General features: G+C 34.0%; 1 protein-coding gene across 8 annotated transcripts in view; it reads right to left on the reverse strand.

Annotated features, from left to right (window-relative positions):
* The window catches only part of FCHO2 (FCH and mu domain containing endocytic adaptor 2), a 90,996-nt gene that overhangs the window by 25,162 nt on the left and 45,453 nt on the right, over nucleotides 1-20,381 (reverse strand). For 4 of the 8 annotated variants that reach the window (XM_068665938.1, XM_068665934.1, XM_068665940.1 and 1 more), the window contains 9 exons: nucleotides 19,289-19,333; nucleotides 17,683-17,755; nucleotides 13,814-13,838; nucleotides 5,833-5,890; nucleotides 3,497-3,672; nucleotides 2,923-2,937; nucleotides 2,462-2,486; nucleotides 1,711-1,753; nucleotides 996-1,090 (listed from right to left, as the gene is read on the reverse strand). In XM_068665938.1, the coding sequence (XP_068522039.1) occupies nucleotides 996-1,090; nucleotides 1,711-1,753; nucleotides 2,462-2,486; nucleotides 2,923-2,937; nucleotides 3,497-3,672; nucleotides 5,833-5,890; nucleotides 13,814-13,838; nucleotides 17,683-17,755; nucleotides 19,289-19,333 (555 nt within the window). Of the gene's footprint in view, nucleotides 1-995; nucleotides 1,091-1,710; nucleotides 1,754-2,461; nucleotides 2,487-2,922; nucleotides 2,938-3,484; nucleotides 3,673-5,832; nucleotides 5,891-13,813; nucleotides 13,839-17,682; nucleotides 17,756-19,288; nucleotides 19,334-20,381 lie in introns of all 8 variants that reach the window. The other 4 variants (XM_068665939.1, XM_068665936.1, XM_068665937.1 and 1 more) reach the window with 3 other exon arrangements.

The following is a 20,381-nucleotide window of genomic DNA, read 5'->3' on the forward strand; positions in this document are numbered from 1 at the left end:
ATCCCCCCTTGTCCTGTGATTGTTTGCCTGAGCAAAAAGTTGTTATCCATCTTTTTTTTACAAGCCCCCTGTAAGTATTGAAAAGACGCAATGAACTCTCCCTAGAGCCTTCTCTTATTCAAGCTGAATACCTCCAGCTTTCTCAGCCTTTCTTCATAGGAGAGGTGCTCCAGCACTCAGACCAGCTTCTTAGCCTTCCTCTGGGCCCTCTTCAATAGATCAAGATCCTTCTTGTGATGGGGACCCCGGACATGGACACTAACAACCACTAGCAGAACAAACTAAGTATCCTCTCCCTTCCTTTACAGACTTCAACGCCAGACCAAAGCAATACTATGCTACAAAAAAACAGATTACTTTGAGAAAACGCAACTTCTTTTCAGCATATTTATTTCATATATATAAAATTCACCTGCTCTCAGGTGGTGCCACAAACTTCCCCCTTGTTTCAGTCTTAGTCCTGCCATTCTTCTCCCACTTCCCCTGGATTCTGCCCACACATCTCCTAATAGAATCATGGTTTACTATAGAAAGCAGGTTCATTACTGCAAAGTTCTGGAGTGGCTTTGTAGTATACAGCTTAGCAGGCTTCCCTGGAAAGAAGCAACCCATCCCTATTCACAGTGCAAGCTCAGCTTGGGTCACAGTTGTTCAACAACCTCCATTTCATCTCCCAACCCTACCAGCTGAAAAAATAGATTATATTAGTCCTCCAGAATAGGTTGTCATTTTTTGGAAAGGGAGAAAAGGAGATAAAAACAAAAGCAAGAGGGAATTTTCCTAAGGTTTCTTGTGTTCTCTCTTCCCACTTGCTCCCTAGCCTGAAAGCCTGACATACTACATTATTGTCGTGTATTACTTATAACATAGGACACTGCTTTTAAAAGTTCTTTCACTTCCGTATCTATGCACATTCCCTTGCAATGACTAAAAAAGCAACAACAGAAGACCCTGAAGAATATGCAGAAAACATTTTTTACTATAAAATATGTTACCTGAGGAGGATGAGGATGCCAAGGAGGCTGAAGAGGATGATTCAAGAGAACTGCTGAAGAGTGGATCCCATGCCAGAAGGTCACTGTTCCCCTTTCTACAGTAAGAGTTACAATAGGAATGTAAGTGAAAGGTATATATACTTATAAAAAAAATCAAATTACAACTTGGATAGTTCATCTTCTACATTAGTTAGTCCTTGCATCTAAAAATAAAAAAATACTTACAAATTGTAGGTCAAGGAACTCACACATAAGTAAACTATCTGAACTGATCGCTTTATCACCCTGGTGCCAGTTTGTGTTTGGGCATATATCATTATGTTAGTACTTATCCTCATTTTCAGTAAGAATTATATTTACAAACTGATTTGTTTCATCAAACATATATATGAACAATGAATATATACCTATATAAATCTAGGGCTTGTGAAATGGAAACTAACCTTGGCAGTTTAAACATGAGTTTTTAATAAAAAAACAGTATTTAGTGATTATGTAATTTTAAATATCAATTGAGACATCACAACAAAGCAACTGCATTAGGAGGGCAAAAACAAGTGAACAGGAATCATTACAAGATTAGTCTTTAACTCATACCACACAAGATATGCTTAAAACAGCAGTTAATGTTTCCAATGTGTTTCTAAGTATTGGATCAAAATAAGAACAAATTCCCCCCAAACTTCATTCAACATAATATAAAAGTTGAACTTACTCATTAGTTGGTGCAGGAAGTTTTGATTTTGTTAACTCCTCACCTAAGCAAAGGACAGAGTAGTATGACCAAAGCTGTGATACACTAAAATAAAAATCTTTCAGCTTTATTACACAGAAGTAGTAAATGCTTATCACTGCAGTTCAAACTTTATCACAGATTATTAAAATGGAAAGAAGATGCATTATTTCTGATAACATAAATTCAGATCTCCTGAAATACCTTCTGAAAGGACTAGACAGAGCAGTACATTTTGGGAGAAAGTACTGATCGTTTGAAATTTCATCCTTATATTATTCTGTTTACACCAATTTTAGTCTTCAGCAAACCTGTTCTTTTTTCTTACTGGGGGGAAAAAAAAAAAAAGAAAACCACACATACAAAAAACCTAGAGGATATACTTTCTCTCTGAAAGGTAGTACTTAGTGGATTTGTAGATCTGTGGATCTCACCTAACTAGAGATGGTGGAAGGGTTTTAAGAACTTACACAAGAGCCATTTCCCTTTGCTCTTGGACTTGTTCCTCAGTAATGTCACAGACAGCCTCATCTGATTCCCAGAACAGGGAACAACTAAGTACATAGAAACTGAGATCTTCACATATTTTCTACGGTTTCTCAATTTCGTCCTTTGAATTTACCACTAGTAGTTCAAAAGAAATATCACAAAGGCACCAAAAATAAAAAAAACTATTTTCATGCTAAATTGAAAAACTAACATAAATAGACTAAAAGTTAAATATTGTACTTACTGGATGAATTTCTGTTCATTTGTGCCTGAAACAGAAGAAAAAATATTATTATTGTTGTTGTTGTTGTTGTTACAACAATTGCCAAAAAAAACACTTAATAGTCCCAGGGCTCATATTTCCACTCAATCTTCCATGATATTTTACTTTCAGTGCCAGGCAGAACATTCTGGAACTTGCAGAATAATAGAACTAGAGCCATGACACAGCAACCACTGCAAACCTGTCACACAGGATATGAAAGGGCAGGAAAGAAGATTGCAGAACTGACAAAGGGAACAGTATTACCAAATCTCTTTTCAGGCTAGGCCAGTAGAATTTCACAGCTTTCGTATAACATGAAAGCTGCATCGTGTCTGACAGATAAGAATAGAAACATTCCTAAAATTTTCTCAACTCCCTCACATAGTAGACTTACTAGATTTTCATTTGAAAACATGAATAAAAAGCCATTCTGTACTTACAGGACTGTGTCTCTGCTTTCAAAACATGGGTGAAAAAAAAGAAAAATCACTGTTAATGTTTTAGTATTACTTTCCTTGAAGTCAGAGCCATCCTAATTCTACTCTGACTATTGCACTAGAATACTTCAAAGCTATTTATTTCTAATTTCATCTCTTGGTATAAAGGATAATACTGTGGTTTGGCAGAATACATACAGTAAAGATGCTCTTTAAGAATTGCACGTACCTACATCATATAATCAATTTTAAAGGTTTGTATATTATTAAATACTCATCAGTTAACTAAGTAGGCAATGCAATGTACACTTAACTCCACATTTACTCAAATTCATTGTGGTGGCAACGGTGGAAAGACAAGGATTGAGCACTTCTCAGACGTTAAAATCTGAGAAAATTACTTAACATTAAATTGTGATAAACCGCTTGAAAGACAATCAAGTGCACAGCAAAAAAAAAAATATATAAAATTTTAACCTAGAATAAATTCTGGACGGTAAATTACATGTTTACAGTAAAGATTTCTTATCGCTTTTCTTCTCTATTCATTAAAAATACAAAGAACAAAATTACTTACGGATGTTGCTGGAGAAAGGGCAATGTTCCCTATAGATACTTTTAATTCATCCAAGGAAGGCATGGTATACTGAGAGCTATTATTTGGCTGTACAGGTTTTATTTCTATATGGAACCTCCTGGGTTCATCATCTTCAGAGTCAGAATCACTGGATGAATAGAAGTGGTTCTCTTTGGTATGTTTTTCTCAGTTAAGGTGGAAGTACTACAAATTCACTTACTTTACAAATTACAAATTCATACACAACTGATAAACAGTACTGCCTAAACTATTTGTGGAGTCATACAGACATCTCAAATAGATCCCACAAGACAGAGTAAAAAAATTCAGTTTTCATATCCCACTCGTCTTCAAAATGGTACCCCTGTTATGAAAGGCAATACTACATCCTATAACTGAAAATGAGCATATTTGAAGGCATCCAGATAAAAATAAAGATTTTGCATTGGCAACAATTCTGTATGTTAAATTAATGATTTGTAAGATTCCACCAAGGATCCTAATGCATGTATGAAAAATGTATGAATTGCAGAAATCCTTAAAATTCAAGCAAGGGAAAACTCTAGGCTTTCTAAATAGCAATGGAATGCCATGGTACCTGTACCAACCATAACAGCAGAGGAAGCAGCAGCAGCCACCACAATTTGCCATTTTTGCAGAGTGGCATGACAATTTTGCAACAAAGGTTAAAACTTAAAACAATGTCAACATTCCTTAAAAAGGAATCACAATGACAACTCAGCCCTCAACACAAGCAAAATATATAGATGAATTTAGACTTGATTCTTTTTAGGTACATATACTGCACTGGGAAAAACCTCTGAAAGGCCTATGCTAAGTCTTAAAAGATGCATTTGTTTTGACAAGAAACAAGGTAAAAAATTTTCTCTACTCAAAATTTTCTTGCCATGTGGGGGGAGAACACGTACCCTATACATTGCTTTCCTTTTTTTTTTTTTTTCCATTTGAAAAAATGCCAGCCATTTGAATGAAATCTCTTGAAAGTATTTCCTGACAAAGATTAAAACCCTGAACCATAAATGCAATACAAATCCAATTTAACTTAAAGAATCCCTGAGATCTAGTGAAGAAAAATTCAAATGTCTCCATCTTACAGGCTATCCGTTCTCTAAAATGGATCACATCTTGAAAAGAAAATTTTAAGACAAGCCATTTTTCATTTCACAAAATTGCCTTGCCTGTAAAGTTACTCAGTTTTATGACTCATTTACTACAAATCAGGCTGTTGCATGCAGGTCTATTAAATGGTTACTGTCAAAAATTATTTTGATCTGAATGACGTGAACTAAAAGGTCAGCCAGTAATTTTTAGGATGAGTGTTCTTCCAACACTTATGATTGGCCTTACTAAGATAGACTGCCATTATGGTAAATTTATGTCCTCCAACAAATCACCTTAAGAATTCCCATCAGCAGAATAAATATCCACTCTTGGATGCTAGTGAGAGGAAAAGAAGAAACGAACTGATGACTTCCTGAATCTGGTCAAAAGCTTCTGAAGGTGAAGGGATTGCAAATCATTGAACTTTGTCACTAGATGTATGGCCGTTTCCATTTCTTCATGGCAAAAGGGATAGTGGAGAAAATGATGTCTGGGTGAATCTTTTTCAAAGAATGGATGTTACTCACTGCATTTCATAAATATATGCAAAACATGAAATAAAGCCCTCCACAGAACTGGATAATTCTGTCACTTTTATACTTGTTTTCTAAACGAGAGAGAACATGACTGTTCTCATCAGTACAGGAATCTTCTCTGGGTGCAACAGAAGCATATTCTGCAGGGATGATGAAAACAGAAATTGTGATGAACTGGTTCACTTTAACGTGATTTCAACTTGTTAAAAATTGTCACTAAGATAAATGTAAAGTGTAAATTTACCTTTTATTTCTAGTCCTACAAAAAATCAGTGAAAACATTTCAAAAAATTAAGGATCTTGCTAACATCATAGGCTTGCTTAGATCTACAGCAAGCCGGATTTCAGCTCTTGAATACAGCCTGCCTCTGCTTCTGATAGGAGAACAAAAGAAGACAAAAATATTTTCCTTCAAAGGAAGAGCAGAATAAATCATGAGTCTTCATAAAAAACTTTTACAGTTCCTATGATGTCTGATCTAAATTTTAACATTTATACACAAAAAATCTCGGCCAGACAAAATTTTGTACAGTTTGCAGAAGCTATGAGCATAAGACTACAAAGTTGCAACATAAGCTTGAATGACGTCTTCCTTTACTTAAAGCTTTAATCAGTACTTGCACTCTTCAAAGAACTGTAACAACATCAAATAATTTGGTACAACAATAGTAAAAAGGATATCCTGTGTTGTTTCTGGTTTAATGCTGTATCCTTCATCATCTACATCAGGAATGTTCTAAAAACAAACAAACAAAAAATGTGGTATTTACAAGTAACTAAAAAATGTTCTTACATCAGACTGGATTTTATGTCAATGACAGATTAAAATTTGATTATGACAGCTCATGAAAGTCATCACTATTCACCAATAATTATTGCAGTTATCTCATGTTATGGTCTATAATTTGGAAGTAGAGTGACAGGCAAGATACCTCAGAACAGAGTGCAGCAAAAAACCCTCTAAATTTCCTGTGAAAAATGGCAGTTTAAATGCAACTGTTTTTACTGGTAGGTTAGCAAAAAGGTCAGTAGCAAGTTACCTTTATTGCTGAGTGCTAAATAAGTCTACAGGTTTTTGGTTCCAAATATTTTCCTAGTTACTACTTCTAATTCCTTCAGCTGAGCCCTTTGAGGCTCTGATGGTGCAGGAATATAACATCTACTAAGCACTAGTTAATACTTCAGTAAGTGAGTAAAAGCATTCCAGGCTATACAGATTGCAACTTTTCTCCCCCTTGATAAGGCAGCAAGCCTGCTTTAGCAAAGAATATGCACATCAGTTAAAAAGCATGGATGAAAATTAAAAATATATCCTCAGCACTGCCCTGGATTTTCAAAGCTAATAATCATTCAGGAACTTCAAACCATTTCAGTTTTTCAGGTCTTCCACGCATTTAAACATAAATTGAAGAGAATTATGCTAAAAATCATTTAGAATGAATTTATAAAAACATAATAATGTCAAGATTTGTATAAAAAGTGATTTATTCTGATGTATCAGTAAGTTTATCCTTTCTCTATTAGAAAAAATGTACGGGTAAGCAGTTTGACTGAAAAAGAAACATATATTATGGCCAAAATATATCTTTCTGATACAAGTCATGAGATACAAGAAAATAACTTATACTAGAGACTTCCAGTTGGCTAGCAAGCAGCCACTTGACTTCACCTAAAATTTGAAGGCAAGCTTAAAGAAATATTCAACCTGAATAGCTTTAGAATTACAGAGGAAGAATAACATATAGTTGCTCTTCTGTTCATTTTATAGGCATCACAAATGTGATGTCTCATATTTTACTAAGAGACATTCTTTTCTGTAAAGCTCTCTAAATCTAACACTTCTAAATTAAGTGTAATGAATTTAAATATAGACCAAACTTTATGCTAAAAGGAGTAAGAAATATGATCACATATAGGAGATACAATACAGTACCTAATTAAACAGCATAACAAACTAAAGCAAAAAAATATATTTAAACACAAACTTGTAAAAACAGAACGTCTAGATGCAGTTTCTTGGAATTTGGAAGACTGCCTTCACCAGCAATTGATTTAAAAAAAAAAAAAAAAAAAAGTAACACCACCAACCCCCCCCCTCCAAAAAAAAAAAAAAAAAAGTAATAAGAGTAGGATCACACGGTCCAGTACCTTAGCTCTACTTGCTCAAATCAGGGTTCTTAGCTACGCTTGACCTCAGGCCGACCTTGTTTATATGCCAAAAAACACTAATGAAACTTGACATCAAAGTAAACAGAACAAAAACATACAGCTAGAGGGTAGGTACATGTTCTTATTACAACTTCTGAATTCTGAAGTGATTTAGTTGTCATAATAGACACTTTTCAATAGGTTTGGATCACTCATGGTTAAGATGAATTGAAAAACAACAATCTTCAAATAGACAACATTTAATTTTTCTTCCAGCCAGGCCATATATGTAAAAGATATTATTACTGGTGACACACAGCACAAACAACTTAGCTGACAAATCTGTCTGTTTAGGTTTATAATTGTGAAAAAAAAAAAACCTCAGTTTGAAGAAGATATTTTCATTGCATTATTTTAGCTTATTGAGTAATCTCTAAGATAAATTGTATCTGTACAAAGCACTAAAATCTTAACTTTCTTAAAGTATGCAATTTCTTTCTTAATATTTTTATCTAAATATTTCTGATCTTGAGAAGGTATTTGAAGCAGCTATTTCTCAGCAATGTTACTTTAGCATATAGCCTGTAAAACTTCAGACAAGAAGTTAAAATTAATATTTTAAAAACAGATGGAAAATGTACAGCCTAACTTCTGAACACATGAACTGTAGAAGTCCTTGCTCTTACACCTCCAGGACTAGATTGTTTTTTTTTTTTCCTAACACTTTCCAAAGAACTTTATTTGTACTTCTTTTTTTCTATTTTGAAATTTGATATATACATATATATAACTTAAAACTTCTGACTTTCCATAGTGTAAGCAGTCAGAAATCATCAGGCATTATATTTCCAGGTTCCTCCATGATTGATTTTGATCTTGTACAAAATTCTTATCATTCTTAAAATGCCTTCTGTTTTCCTTAATGAGATACTGAATTCACATTTTTGTATAACTATTGACAGATAAGGGTGAATCAATGAACTTTTATACTGACGAATTGTGTCATATACAAGCAAAATGTTACTTCACAGTCTTACTTAAAAGTAAGTAGTAATTTCAAAATACTGTTTTCATGGTGATCAGTTTTCCTTATTTTCTGACACACGAGACCGTTATTTACTAATTTACATTTTGTAACAGTACTAGAAGACACAGCCCTTTAGATAAGCTACATATTCACAAAATTAATGTTAATGAAGGCATTTACACTTACCAAGCTAAGCCTTCTCCACACTTCTACAAAGACAGAACTGTATGTAAGGTGGTAGATAATGATGCATCTTTCAAATACCAGGCATGCAATAGAGTGAAGACCTGATTTGCCTACCGCAATGAAATGAGGAGAAAAAATACGACCTCCATGTATACATGTCATTTTCGAACTTCAGCAGAGAGGAAGAAGATCTTTACAAATTTTGGTTTTCCATAAGAGCTAGTTATGAATGTGAGTGGGGATGAAGGTTTAGCCCCCTACCCAAACGCATTACTTGTTACATTCACAGAAAAAAGTGCTCAATATGGACATGACTTGAACTCTGAAAGTCTCTGGAAAGTGTACTTCCTAGGAAGAAGGCTTCACATTCTCAGAGGTTCCGCTAAGTGACTAAATATACTGGTACAAAAAAGCACAGAGTTTTTCCCTGTGCTTGCAGATGTAATATAACACATTACTGATTAAGTTAGTATGTAGTTTCGAAGAAATATATATATATATATATATGTATAATTTTAGATTTTATAACTCGATCTTTACATTAGTATGTTTTACACACTTTCTGAGATGAATATTTTTTTTAAAATAGAAATATAACAAAAGGACATAACGAATAACAAAGCAGAACTACCTATACAAAAAGCGTAAGGAATGGAAATTCTATTGCCATTTTCAGAGTCTGAGTCAATACTTTGGCTCAAATTCCTTGTTCTATCCCATCTGGCATTTAAAAATGGAAGATGCCTAAATCACTACCATGTTCTTGGCTCATCCAAGGTACACACAAATGATGAGAGACGAGACAGCTACAGTCTAGATACTTCATTCGTCCCTTCCTCAGCAACATCAGCACTACTCACAGGTTGGTTACTGGGTGAAAAACCAAAGAACCTTAACTGATCTTCAGCAAGATTTCTGCCCATTTTCTCTTCTTATGGGATGTTTACAGTGAGAGCTACTCATCAAGTTTTCCTCAAGGCGTGCTTCAAGATACTACTAAGCAGAACAGTTCACTGTTTCTTTTTTTTTGCTTGATGAACTTTCTGTCATTTTACTGAGGAAGACTGACTTATTTCTGTACACCCAGATCAACAAACTCAAAGCACACTCGAAGTGAGCAGTTGAAGCTTGTATCCTGGAAGAAGACAAAAAAAAAAAAGAGCCTCTCTACTTTTCACAGAATCACAGAATCTCTAGGTTGGAAGAGACCTCAAGATCATCGAGTCCAACCTCTAACCTAACACTAACAGTCCCCACTAAACCATATCCCTAAGTTCTACATCTAAATGTCTTTTGAAGACTTCCAGGGATGGTGACTCCACCACCTCCCTGGGCAGCCCATTCCAGTGCCTAACAACCCTTTCAGTAAAGAAATTCTTCCTAACATCTAACCTAAAACTCCCCTGGCGTAACTTTAGCCCATTCCCCCTCGTCCTGTCACCAGGCACATGGGAGAACAGGCCAACCCCCACCTCGCTACAGCCTCCTTTAATGTACTTATACAGAGCAATAAGGTCACCCCTGAGCCTCCTCTTCTCTAGGCTGAACAAGCCCAGCTCCTTCAGCTGCTCCTCATTGGACTTGCTCTCCAGGCCCCTCACCAGCTTCGTCGCCCTTCTTTGGACCTGCTTAAGCACCTCGATGTCCTTCTTGTAGCGAGGGGCCCAAAACTGAACACAGTACTCGAGGTGCGGCCTCACCAGAGCCGAGTACAGGGGGACAATCACCTCCCTAGCCCAACATATTTAACATATTTAAGATGCAAATTTGACCCAGGTACATCCTCATGGCTAAGACTGTTCCACATTACATTCTCAGCCTCCTCTCTTCAGGGTATATACAAAAGATATGAAAGAAGAGAGCATTCAGTCACTTACTTTCACTGCCAGAGATGCAGAAAGAAAATAAAACGAGTATTCATAGTGCTCCCCTCCTGCACTGTGACTATAAAGGTTCATGTTCTGTATCATCATCAGCTACTCAAAACAGATCAGAAGTGAACATTACAAAATACAAATAAAGAAAAACATTTGAATATAGCAATCCAGATATAATTAAAGTTGTACTCGTGTTCCACAAATTAATGACAATTCCAAATTCAATCATTCCCTAGGAATAAAAATGATGTATAATTAAATAGAATCTTAATTATGCTATACCCTTTACATATTAGATTAATGAAAACTTTTTGATGCCCCAATATTGTTTGCATTCCAGTTTCCACAGAAAAAGGGTTCAGCACTATGTTCTGTGCATCTGTGATTCCCTTCTTAATTACTTTTGAGCTTACTGGACAATTTGAAGTGGATTTGACAGAAAGAACAGAGGACTCAAAGATAATTACATTACTACAGTTTTCATGAAAATAGGCAGTCAAGTAGAAGAGAGATCTGCTAGTATCCCAACCAAAGGAAGGGCTGCAATCCAAACTCAGACCTTACTGGACATAAGTGGAACCTTGTAAATGCTTTCCTAGAAGAAAATTTCTACTAGATCTTCTATCTTCCTACACACCTACAGACATGTCAAACTCATGGGAAACAAGACAATTAGTTCTGCCCATGGAGCAACTTGCTAGGGAATAAACACACAACCAAACTTCAATTGCTTTCTCCTTCTAGTGTACACACAGCTTTCTACTTAATTATTAAGGCTTTACTTGATGGAAGTTAGATGTGTACCATGATATATAATATCACGAGTTTCATATCTCATGACATACTGTGATCCATATTTCAACAGAGAATGCTTATTGAAGTGTTCAACCTCTTTAACAGAAAACAGTTCTAAGTACACAGCTGCCTTCAAACTCATAATCACATAAAAACCTGTTATAGCAACTACAAAAAAAAAATACTTATAGCAATTATTTTTTTCATTTGCAATAAAATTATATTTTCCAATATATACAATCTAACAGCTGCATAAAAAGGACGAACATAAGCACATAGCTTTAAGTATAAGCACATAAGCACTGTAAGAACTTTCATTTTGGTACAAAAGACCTTTCTTAGGACAATCTTGCTGTTTTGTTTTCTGAAAACAGAGAATACAGGTCAGAATATACTGCATATACATTTTGGAATACTGACAAGACCCTGATGGAACTGGCTACTTAGTATCTATTTTCAAAGACTGGATCTGGTAGATAACTGATATAACCATGGATAACTGGTAGATACAGTATTGAAAGTCATTTCTTGCTGGTTACTCAGCTTCTAAAAAGTCAATATATTTACCTCAGTGTTTAAAATTACAAATATCTATAAGGTGGTTACTTCTCCTACAGTCCCTTCTCTTGAGTGAAAAACAACTAAAATTCTTGGCAAAAAAATAAAAGCCAATTTTAAGAAAAAGATCATGATAATATAAAAGCCAGACATTGAAATTTTTAGTAATTGACCAAACATGACCAAAATCAAAACATTAACAATTAGTACGGGACACCTTAAATAAGCTGAATTTTCTAAGGATTCATCCTCAGTACTTTTCTAGCGATCAAACAAAAATAATACTTCCTTTTTCTTTTTGAAATAATTCTATTTCAAGTTCAATTTCTTGAAACATGTAATGTATTGTGAAGATGTATACCAAATGATCCTCATAGAGATAGCCAGGTACAATAATTACTAGCAATAATTACTTAGACCAAGTTTGCAAAACGAAACAGAAAAGATGCCTTACAGGAAGACAAGAAAAAGTGAAAAAACATATGAAATGTCGCCTTCCAGAGGATGCCAACCCAAAGTATAAGACTACACTCAGGATAAGTTAATTTTAAGGGGTGAAATGAATCTCATCTGTGGTACATTGCATCATTTTTCATGACAGTAATGGGTTCTGCTACTACAGCATTCTACCATTCAGAATAATACTTTTGTTTGTAAAAAGCAAGAAGAAATGATAGACCAATTTTTAAATTCCAAATGTAATCAAAAAATTGTGGGCGTTAAAAAGAAGAGGAGGCACTGAAAGTATCAGTTTTGTTGTTAAACACTATGAAAGCTAGTGTTTTTTTGCTTTTTTTTTTTTTTTTATATATATATATATATATATATAAATTAAATCTAGACAGAACAACTAACTTATATGATCATATGGTGTGCCTCATGCAGCCAGAATGAATGTCAGACTCATTTACAGTTGAATTAATTATCTTCTAAAAACGTAGAGGCCAAAATAAGCAAGGAAGAAAATAAATACTGCAAGTCAAACCCGGTTGTGCTTCACTCCAGTGACTCAACCTGAACTGTCAAAAGACATTATTTCCATGAAAAGACTGATAAACTTACTTTAAATTAAGATGACTTTATACAAGATAAAATAATTGTCTCATATGATTCTTAGAGGGCTGTGCATACACATGCAGTTCTATTATGTGGCAAATTTTAGCTTTCTTTAAAAACTAAATTCCTCAAAAAAAGTTTTTATACTACATACTAAAACTTACAGACATTATATGAAAAGATGAGAAATCCACAACAGGTGCACATGGAGACTAAAATTGCTTAAGATAACTGGCATCTAAATAAATTAACTGAAAATCAAATCAGTCTATCCAAAGTCACTTAAACCATTCTGTAAATTATTCCCTACTGTAGCTACAGGGAGTTCCAATATCCATTACATATAATTCAAGACAACATCTATGATTTTAAATAAAAATAAAAGACTTTATTAAGGAAATAAAAAAATATTAATACGTGTAACTGTTACTTATTTTAATTTAATAAATAAAATTCTAAGATGTAGCACAGATCAATTAAGAGCAACAAAAGGCAGACCACAAAAAGCGTGCATCTAGAAATTCTACATTTAAAGCAGATTTTACAAACTATATTCCTACATTCTATTGCCATCAATCAAGCAGAACTCCATTAATTTCAGAAAGGTTCTCCAGGGAGACAGTAGTAAAGCAGAAGAACGTGATGGTGCAAAGTTGGGTCCACATGAGAATATAGTGAACTTTTAACTCACTCAGAATCTATTAGTCAAGCAGTTTAAACTATTAACTGGCAAAACAAAGTAGCTATTAATTGCAGTAAGAATATCCTGTTTAAAACCTAAAATTGTTAGGAAACAAACACATTATAGATGCATATTTTCATGTATTGCGAAAGATTATGATCTGAGAAAAAATTAACACTTTAGTTATGTTAGCAAAATACGAAATTCTCTATCACATAAATAATACTTTGCAAGGACTATATATAAAGCTTTTTTTTTTTTTTTTTTTTTTAAACTGCACTGTTTAACAATGTTAGCATAAACGTTTGTGTAAGAAATAAGTCTACTTACAACTGAGTCTGCGTCTGGACACTCCCTATTAAAAAAAATAAAGAATATACACAATTACAAAACACACAAATGACTTTATTCATCCAGTTCTGATTCTACTTCAGTGTTTCAGATTAACTGAAAATAATAGAAGTTAACCCCTTTGCCTCTCAAAGTCTATTATAATTTTTGCAATAAATAAACCACATCCAACTGAACGAAATTTAAAAAAGAAGCTAAAAGTTTATGATGAAAACACTACAGAAGAAAAATTCACAATAAATGCTTTAAAAATAAACTCACTTCATAGCAAAGAAAAAAAGTATCAAGGGAATTCAGGAGTACTGTGATTTACTTTGAATGAATAACTTAAAGAGTCAGGTCTCTGTGGACAATTTGCATAATAAGTACAAGTCACCAGACTCAATGAAACATTTTGGATAATAACTAGCTCTTCAAACAATTAAGACTATTCTTAAAGGAATTCAGATCTTCTTTCTTTTGAAAATTCATTCCTAGTTCATGCTTGTCAAGTAAAGTTGCAGCCAGGCACCAGAAAGTGCAGGAAAAAATTAAAGTATCTTCTTAAGAAACACTTAAAAAAATAAATTTAAAAAGCGGTTGGAAGGAATAGTGATTACAGTGATCTCTTCCCACCAATACAAGCAAAAAAACAGAAGGAATTACATTTACTGTATGTGGGGATACCTGAGTAGCATACAGGTGATTAAATCCTCTCTAATCTGCGCCCTCAGGAACAACTCTATAAATGCTAGTACAACTGAACAACCACATTTTGGTGCTATCAAATTGAACATCCTAAATTTGTACTTATGAAAAATTTAAGAAAGGGAAGAAAAAAAAAAAAAGAGAGAGAGGAGAAAAGATTTTGGAGCAAACTACATCACCTCCAAAAGGTTAAAAGAAGTTATAAGTAAAAACTACAGTGTCCTTAAAAACAGGTTTGAAAACTTGCTGACATGGAAACACGAACACAAAATTCAGTCCAGCCTATTAAGGAACACAGTGAGATGAAGGGTCTCGTCTTGTCTCGTCTCCTCTCCCCTAAAAGGCTGCACACAAAAGAAAATGTGTGTAACGAAATCAAATTGTCCTATGTCATACCTCCCTCTGCTGGCTAAACTGAATTCATAGCAATAGAAGCAGCTACTTTAAAAGCTATTGCAGCTTCAAGTATTAGACTTCTCTCAAAAGGTTCTAAATGGTGGTGAAGTGGAAAATGAGGACATCAGGTTTTAGATGGATGTGCTTTTATATTGTTAGATGCATAATCTTTTAACATTAAAGAACTGGGTCATGCTTTTAGTATAATACAATATTGCAGAAAATGGGGGTTTTGTGAGGGAATCTAAAAATTTTAGTTAAAAACTATACCAAATAAATCATGCAAAGCAGTAATTAGCAAAAGAAGCAAAACCCTTGACTGAACCTGTGCAGCAAGAGCATAAAGTGTATGACAATTACTTGTGTAAAAACACTACTGGGCACAACATCTGGTTTAGGTGTCAACACTGCAGAGATTGATAAACTGAAAAGCCTACAAAGCATGAGAGTTATTTATTCTAGGTCTGGAAAGCATGTCCTACACAAACTAAGCAGACTTCCAGTCCAGTTTAACAAGAAATTAAGAAAGCACTCTCTGTGTGCAGAGAAGTTTCTGATACAGAGCTCTATCATGCACAGTTTGTAAGCTGATCATCAGTTGAAGATGAAATCAAGCAAATACAGACTAGCAGTAAAACTCAAAATAGATGATAAATAACTATTAGAATATTTTATTTAAGAACTTAATGGATCCTCTATACTTGAAAAACAAATATTATACCACATTAAGTTCTAAATATGTGATAGAAATTCTAGACTAGTGCAAGAATCTTTGTAAAAACCTACGGCATGTGGTGTACAGTAAGTCAGTATCATGCGGTTATATTTCTTTCTGTTTGACCTCTACATCTATTCTTTTTTGTGTTGTGTGCAAATATAGAAACAAAAAATATATATATAAATCAAGTTTTGGAACTTATTTTCCCATTTCTGGCTACATTCGTTTTTGTTATCTGGTGACACCACTATGTAATGTAAAACAGTATTTTTCCCTGGAAGAAACACTCAGATTATCTTTGAATTTTAAATATAATTTCTTTGGAAAATGTCAGCTTTCACAAAAGTATTGAGAACCAATGGATAAGCACACAAAGATACTCGAACAGTACAGAAGCCAATTTTCAACTATCCGTACCAAAGACAATTTCTTTCTGTGATGGGTCAAGCAAAAACATGACCACTGAGCAAGGATACATTAAGTGATATACCTGCAACGAATCATTTTGGAGCTTCCTGGCCTATTACTGGCTCCAGAAAAATAATATTAAGAACCTTCAGTCTTTGCTGGGGCCATATTAAATTTCATTCATCATCTGTCAAAGAATGGATGGAAGAAGATGCTTGGCTTGCACATTAATAAAAAATACAACAGATCAGCTTGTTTAACAATCCATGTAGTGGTAAAATATTTTTTTGTTGGACAAAAAAGCTGACAGCTATAGAATTCAATCATGTAACAGTATTCAAAACTCAAACAAATATGCAAAATCACTACTTTGCAATGCAGTAAATGCAAGGAAAAAAGGCTAATGAATGTACATAGTGCTGTTTTACATGGTGAGTTTTGCATCACAAAAGTAGTGTAGTAAACAACTCTCTAGAGAGAATTAATATTTCTAAAACGTGCACAAAAACTCTTTTAAGCTCTAATATCATCATTCATAACACATTATTTTAAATATTTTAAACTAAATCATCAGAAAAAAGTTTGTAACTTTATTTTTAGGTTACTGCTGACCAAAATCATACTGCGTACATTTTTCTCATCATTTACTTCAACGAAATTAAGTATTCAAGAGAGGGTGGGGAAAGATTAAATCATAGAAAGAACTGAAATATAGAAGAATGAGTTAAAGCAAATAACACCTTTGAGCCCCAGTTGCATCTTCCTTGACAGCATGGAGAAAAAGGATGGTTTAGAAGTGTATCACTATTTAAATCAAACACCAAAAGAAAAATAGCTATAAGGCACTTTTTGTATGTGCAAATAATCAACATCTGCAGTTATTAGGTTATGAATTTTTCAGAACTGTATTAAAAAAGAATGTATACAGATGTTGCCACCTTGAAAATATTTCTATATTGTTACATTTCTGTTAAATTTCTGCTATTTCTGTTGAATAAAATATTTCTATTGAGCAAATACTTCTGGAAATTTAGAACCAAATACCCTGTAATACAGTAACTGTAATTACTAATACATGGAATGCTACCAATCCACGCAAGAACTTTTATTTAGACTCACTTTCTGGATAGTCTTAACTCCTGGGAGATAGAGTGAATATAGCAGAGGGTATAGCTGGGATATCAATCCTGAGTTAAAATGATGATCTTTCTGACTTGAGTGTGCACATCATTTACTGGAAAAACATTCTGTACCATACACAAAAGCTTTCCTAACAGAAGAGTAACAGAAGCTTCAAATCTGCAAACAGACACATAGCACTTTTTCCACAGCTACAGCTATTATTTCATTAGGAGTTCATGTGAAAATCGCATTATCTACAATGTTCAAACGTAGAACTAAGGAGAACTACTTACCTCTGCAAAGAAAAGAATGAAACATCAGTAGATTAATAAGCATATTATTTCCTTTAAAAGCCTCTGTTACAAAATTCTTAAATAGCTGTGATGTTTTCATATTGTTAGCATTTTTCTAAATTAGCTATAAAACCAGTTGTTAAACATCAGTTCAGTTCATGTTTGTCTCCGTACCTTTACAAGTTTTCATAGAAGACAAAGCTTCAATTTGGGAACATACTTACACAGATTCAGTATCTTTTTCTTTTTTCATTATTCCTGATAAACCAAAGGGCTTCCTCTTCCGTGGTTTTATCCCTATGGAACAAAACCTTTTCTTATTCAAATATCAGAGAGATGAGTATATATCTAGCAGTGTCAAACACTTGTGCATATCAACGTCAATACGTTTTAAATGCTGCTACAACAAGTGACAGAAAAATCTAGCAGTGGAAGTAGTATGGAGAGAAACTAAGGGAGCATAAGCTATCTGCAATACATTCCAGTATATTGTTAAGTAACACACCAACCAAAAAGCAACACATCAATAATTTAAGTCATAAGTAAAGTTTAAGTAAAACTGATTTGCATTGCACTTGCTATTCTCAACATTCAGTATGCTACACTGCCACTTCTTTTATAAATGGACACACTGCTAGTTCTCAGGAAAGGGACCCAGCTCATGGAAACCCAAGAGAAGCCATTTCCCCTGCTAATCCTGAATAGCCAATGAACTTGGATCAGAAGCTCAAACTGTCCCTATCAGCTACTGCAGTTCAGCACCCTGTTATTTTCCTGAACGTTCCTAGTAGCTGCAAGCCTCCACCTCTCCCCAAACCTAGGATCTTTGTAAAAAAGAGAATGTCTCTAGGTTTTCCAGCTGAGGCTCAGCTCATGATTCCTTAGTGCTGTAGCTAGGACTAAGGCTGGATCCCATTGAGTCTGGAATCATGTCTTCCCCATTTTTAACACTAGATACATATGGGTATACTACAGAAAAAAAAAATAAATCTTTTATTCCTATTTAATGTAATAAAAATAAAATACATCTGAATATTTCATCGGCCTATTGTTTCTACTTCTCTCCCCATTTTTGCTGTAGCTAAGTAGATTGTCAATCTTTAAGCAAAACTTCTCAAATCGGGTAGCTGTAAATTCAGCTGCATCTTATGTTTTTGTAAGTACACAAATTGCTCCAATATTATTTTAAAAATCTATTGTGAGATTTATGTCCTTTATGTGCTTTATCTAGTCCAATCCAGTAACAAATAGAGTATATGAGTAGTTTCTGAATATTGATCCCCTTCATTTTAGTAAAAAAAAAAAAATTAAGTTTCAGCTGCAATCTTGGCAATTCAAAAGTTGCTGGACACTACAGCTATACTGTTGGCTCCTCTGTCCCTAACATAAATACACAGTGTATGCAAATAAAACTGTTCTTAACCACTTAAAACAATTCCCAACAAAGAAAGGTTTTGTGACCATAACACTGCATTAAAATTGGTACAACTAACATGACAACAATGGGAAGAGCCTGGGCCGTATTTTGACACTTGTTAATGGAGTTACACAGTTGTAAGTGAACCAAATCCAAACCTCTGCAAAGACTAGGTCTTAGCCAAAGTACATTTGTAAGAAACATTAAAATTCTCTGATATAATGCATTAGTTCAAAAAGTATTGTAGGTCTTACTTTCTTCTATATTTGTTTCTTAAAAGAACAACTGTTTCTTAGTTGATTGGAATACTTTCAAGTTACATAAATTTAAAAGCTGAATACAATTCACTAATCAAGAGTTCCAGGTGCTATCCACTGAATTGTCATATAAATAACTACACTACAACAACTCACCTTCAACAGCACTGGATGTATTACATTCCTCAAATTCAATAGGACCTTAAAGAAATAGCAATGAAGATAAACATTAGCTTAAATTTAACTTCAAATGAGGGTCAAACACTTTAGCCACTATTAATATTTCTTGAAATTACTAGATAATCATTTACTAGATAATCGTAATTATGACTTTAAATGGTAAAGGAAAACCACAGTTGCTCTGTCAATGGTCAAACAGATGGTAAAATCATATATATACAGCAAATCATTAAATATTTTCACTTTTTCATAGTGAAAAATTAAAATTTTAGTGCACACTGCCCGAATACAGGTTGACTGCCTATGCTCTTAGAGCCATATGAAACTATTCTGTTTCCTTTTCTCATTCACAACTGTATCTCTAATATAGCATCAGTGTAAAGTTTTAGGCTTACCTTCTTTTAATGAGAGATGAGATATGTAAAAAAATTGAAAACCAAAAAGTATAAAAAAAAGTATAAAAAACAAAAAGTATAGCTGTAACTCTATTTTTGAGATTCACACCTTTCCTGACTGTATTTTTAGTTCCTGTTTCTTCTTCATAATTACCTAGACTACCTACCTTCTTCTTCTTAATTACCTAGACAGTAAAAAGTGATGTGTGAGCACCGTTTAAGTGTAGTATCTAAATAAATTCATTATTGTGACTTCTCATTAGAGCTGACACAAGGTAGCGGTCAGGTATTATTGCAAAGGGTAAAGCTAACCCTCGTTTCTTCAATCTGTCTACGTCTAGAGCTTGTTTAGCCCCACTATGAGCCATTTTAGGAAGTTCACGTATACACTCATTACAGATAAAATACAGAGAGAAAAAAAACAACACCATTCCCAATTCTGTAAGATTGCCTTTTTTTTTTTTCCTCATACTCTTTTCTGGGGCTTACTCATCTGCTGCAAATGAAACTGACCTCTTGCAAATTTCAATTACAAGCAACTAGAAGTAAAGAGATTGTGGAAACTTAAAATACAGAACAATTTGCACTTCTGCCCCAAAGCATATGTGCTAGTAAATACTCTAATTTATTTAGTAGTGTAGTGTAGTTTAGTAGTGTAATTTTCAGTGTGTTTT

The sequence above is a fragment of the Anas acuta genome, chromosome Z, assembly GCF_963932015.1.
Source record: "Anas acuta chromosome Z, bAnaAcu1.1, whole genome shotgun sequence".
Taxonomy (NCBI): Eukaryota; Metazoa; Chordata; class Aves; order Anseriformes; family Anatidae; genus Anas; species Anas acuta.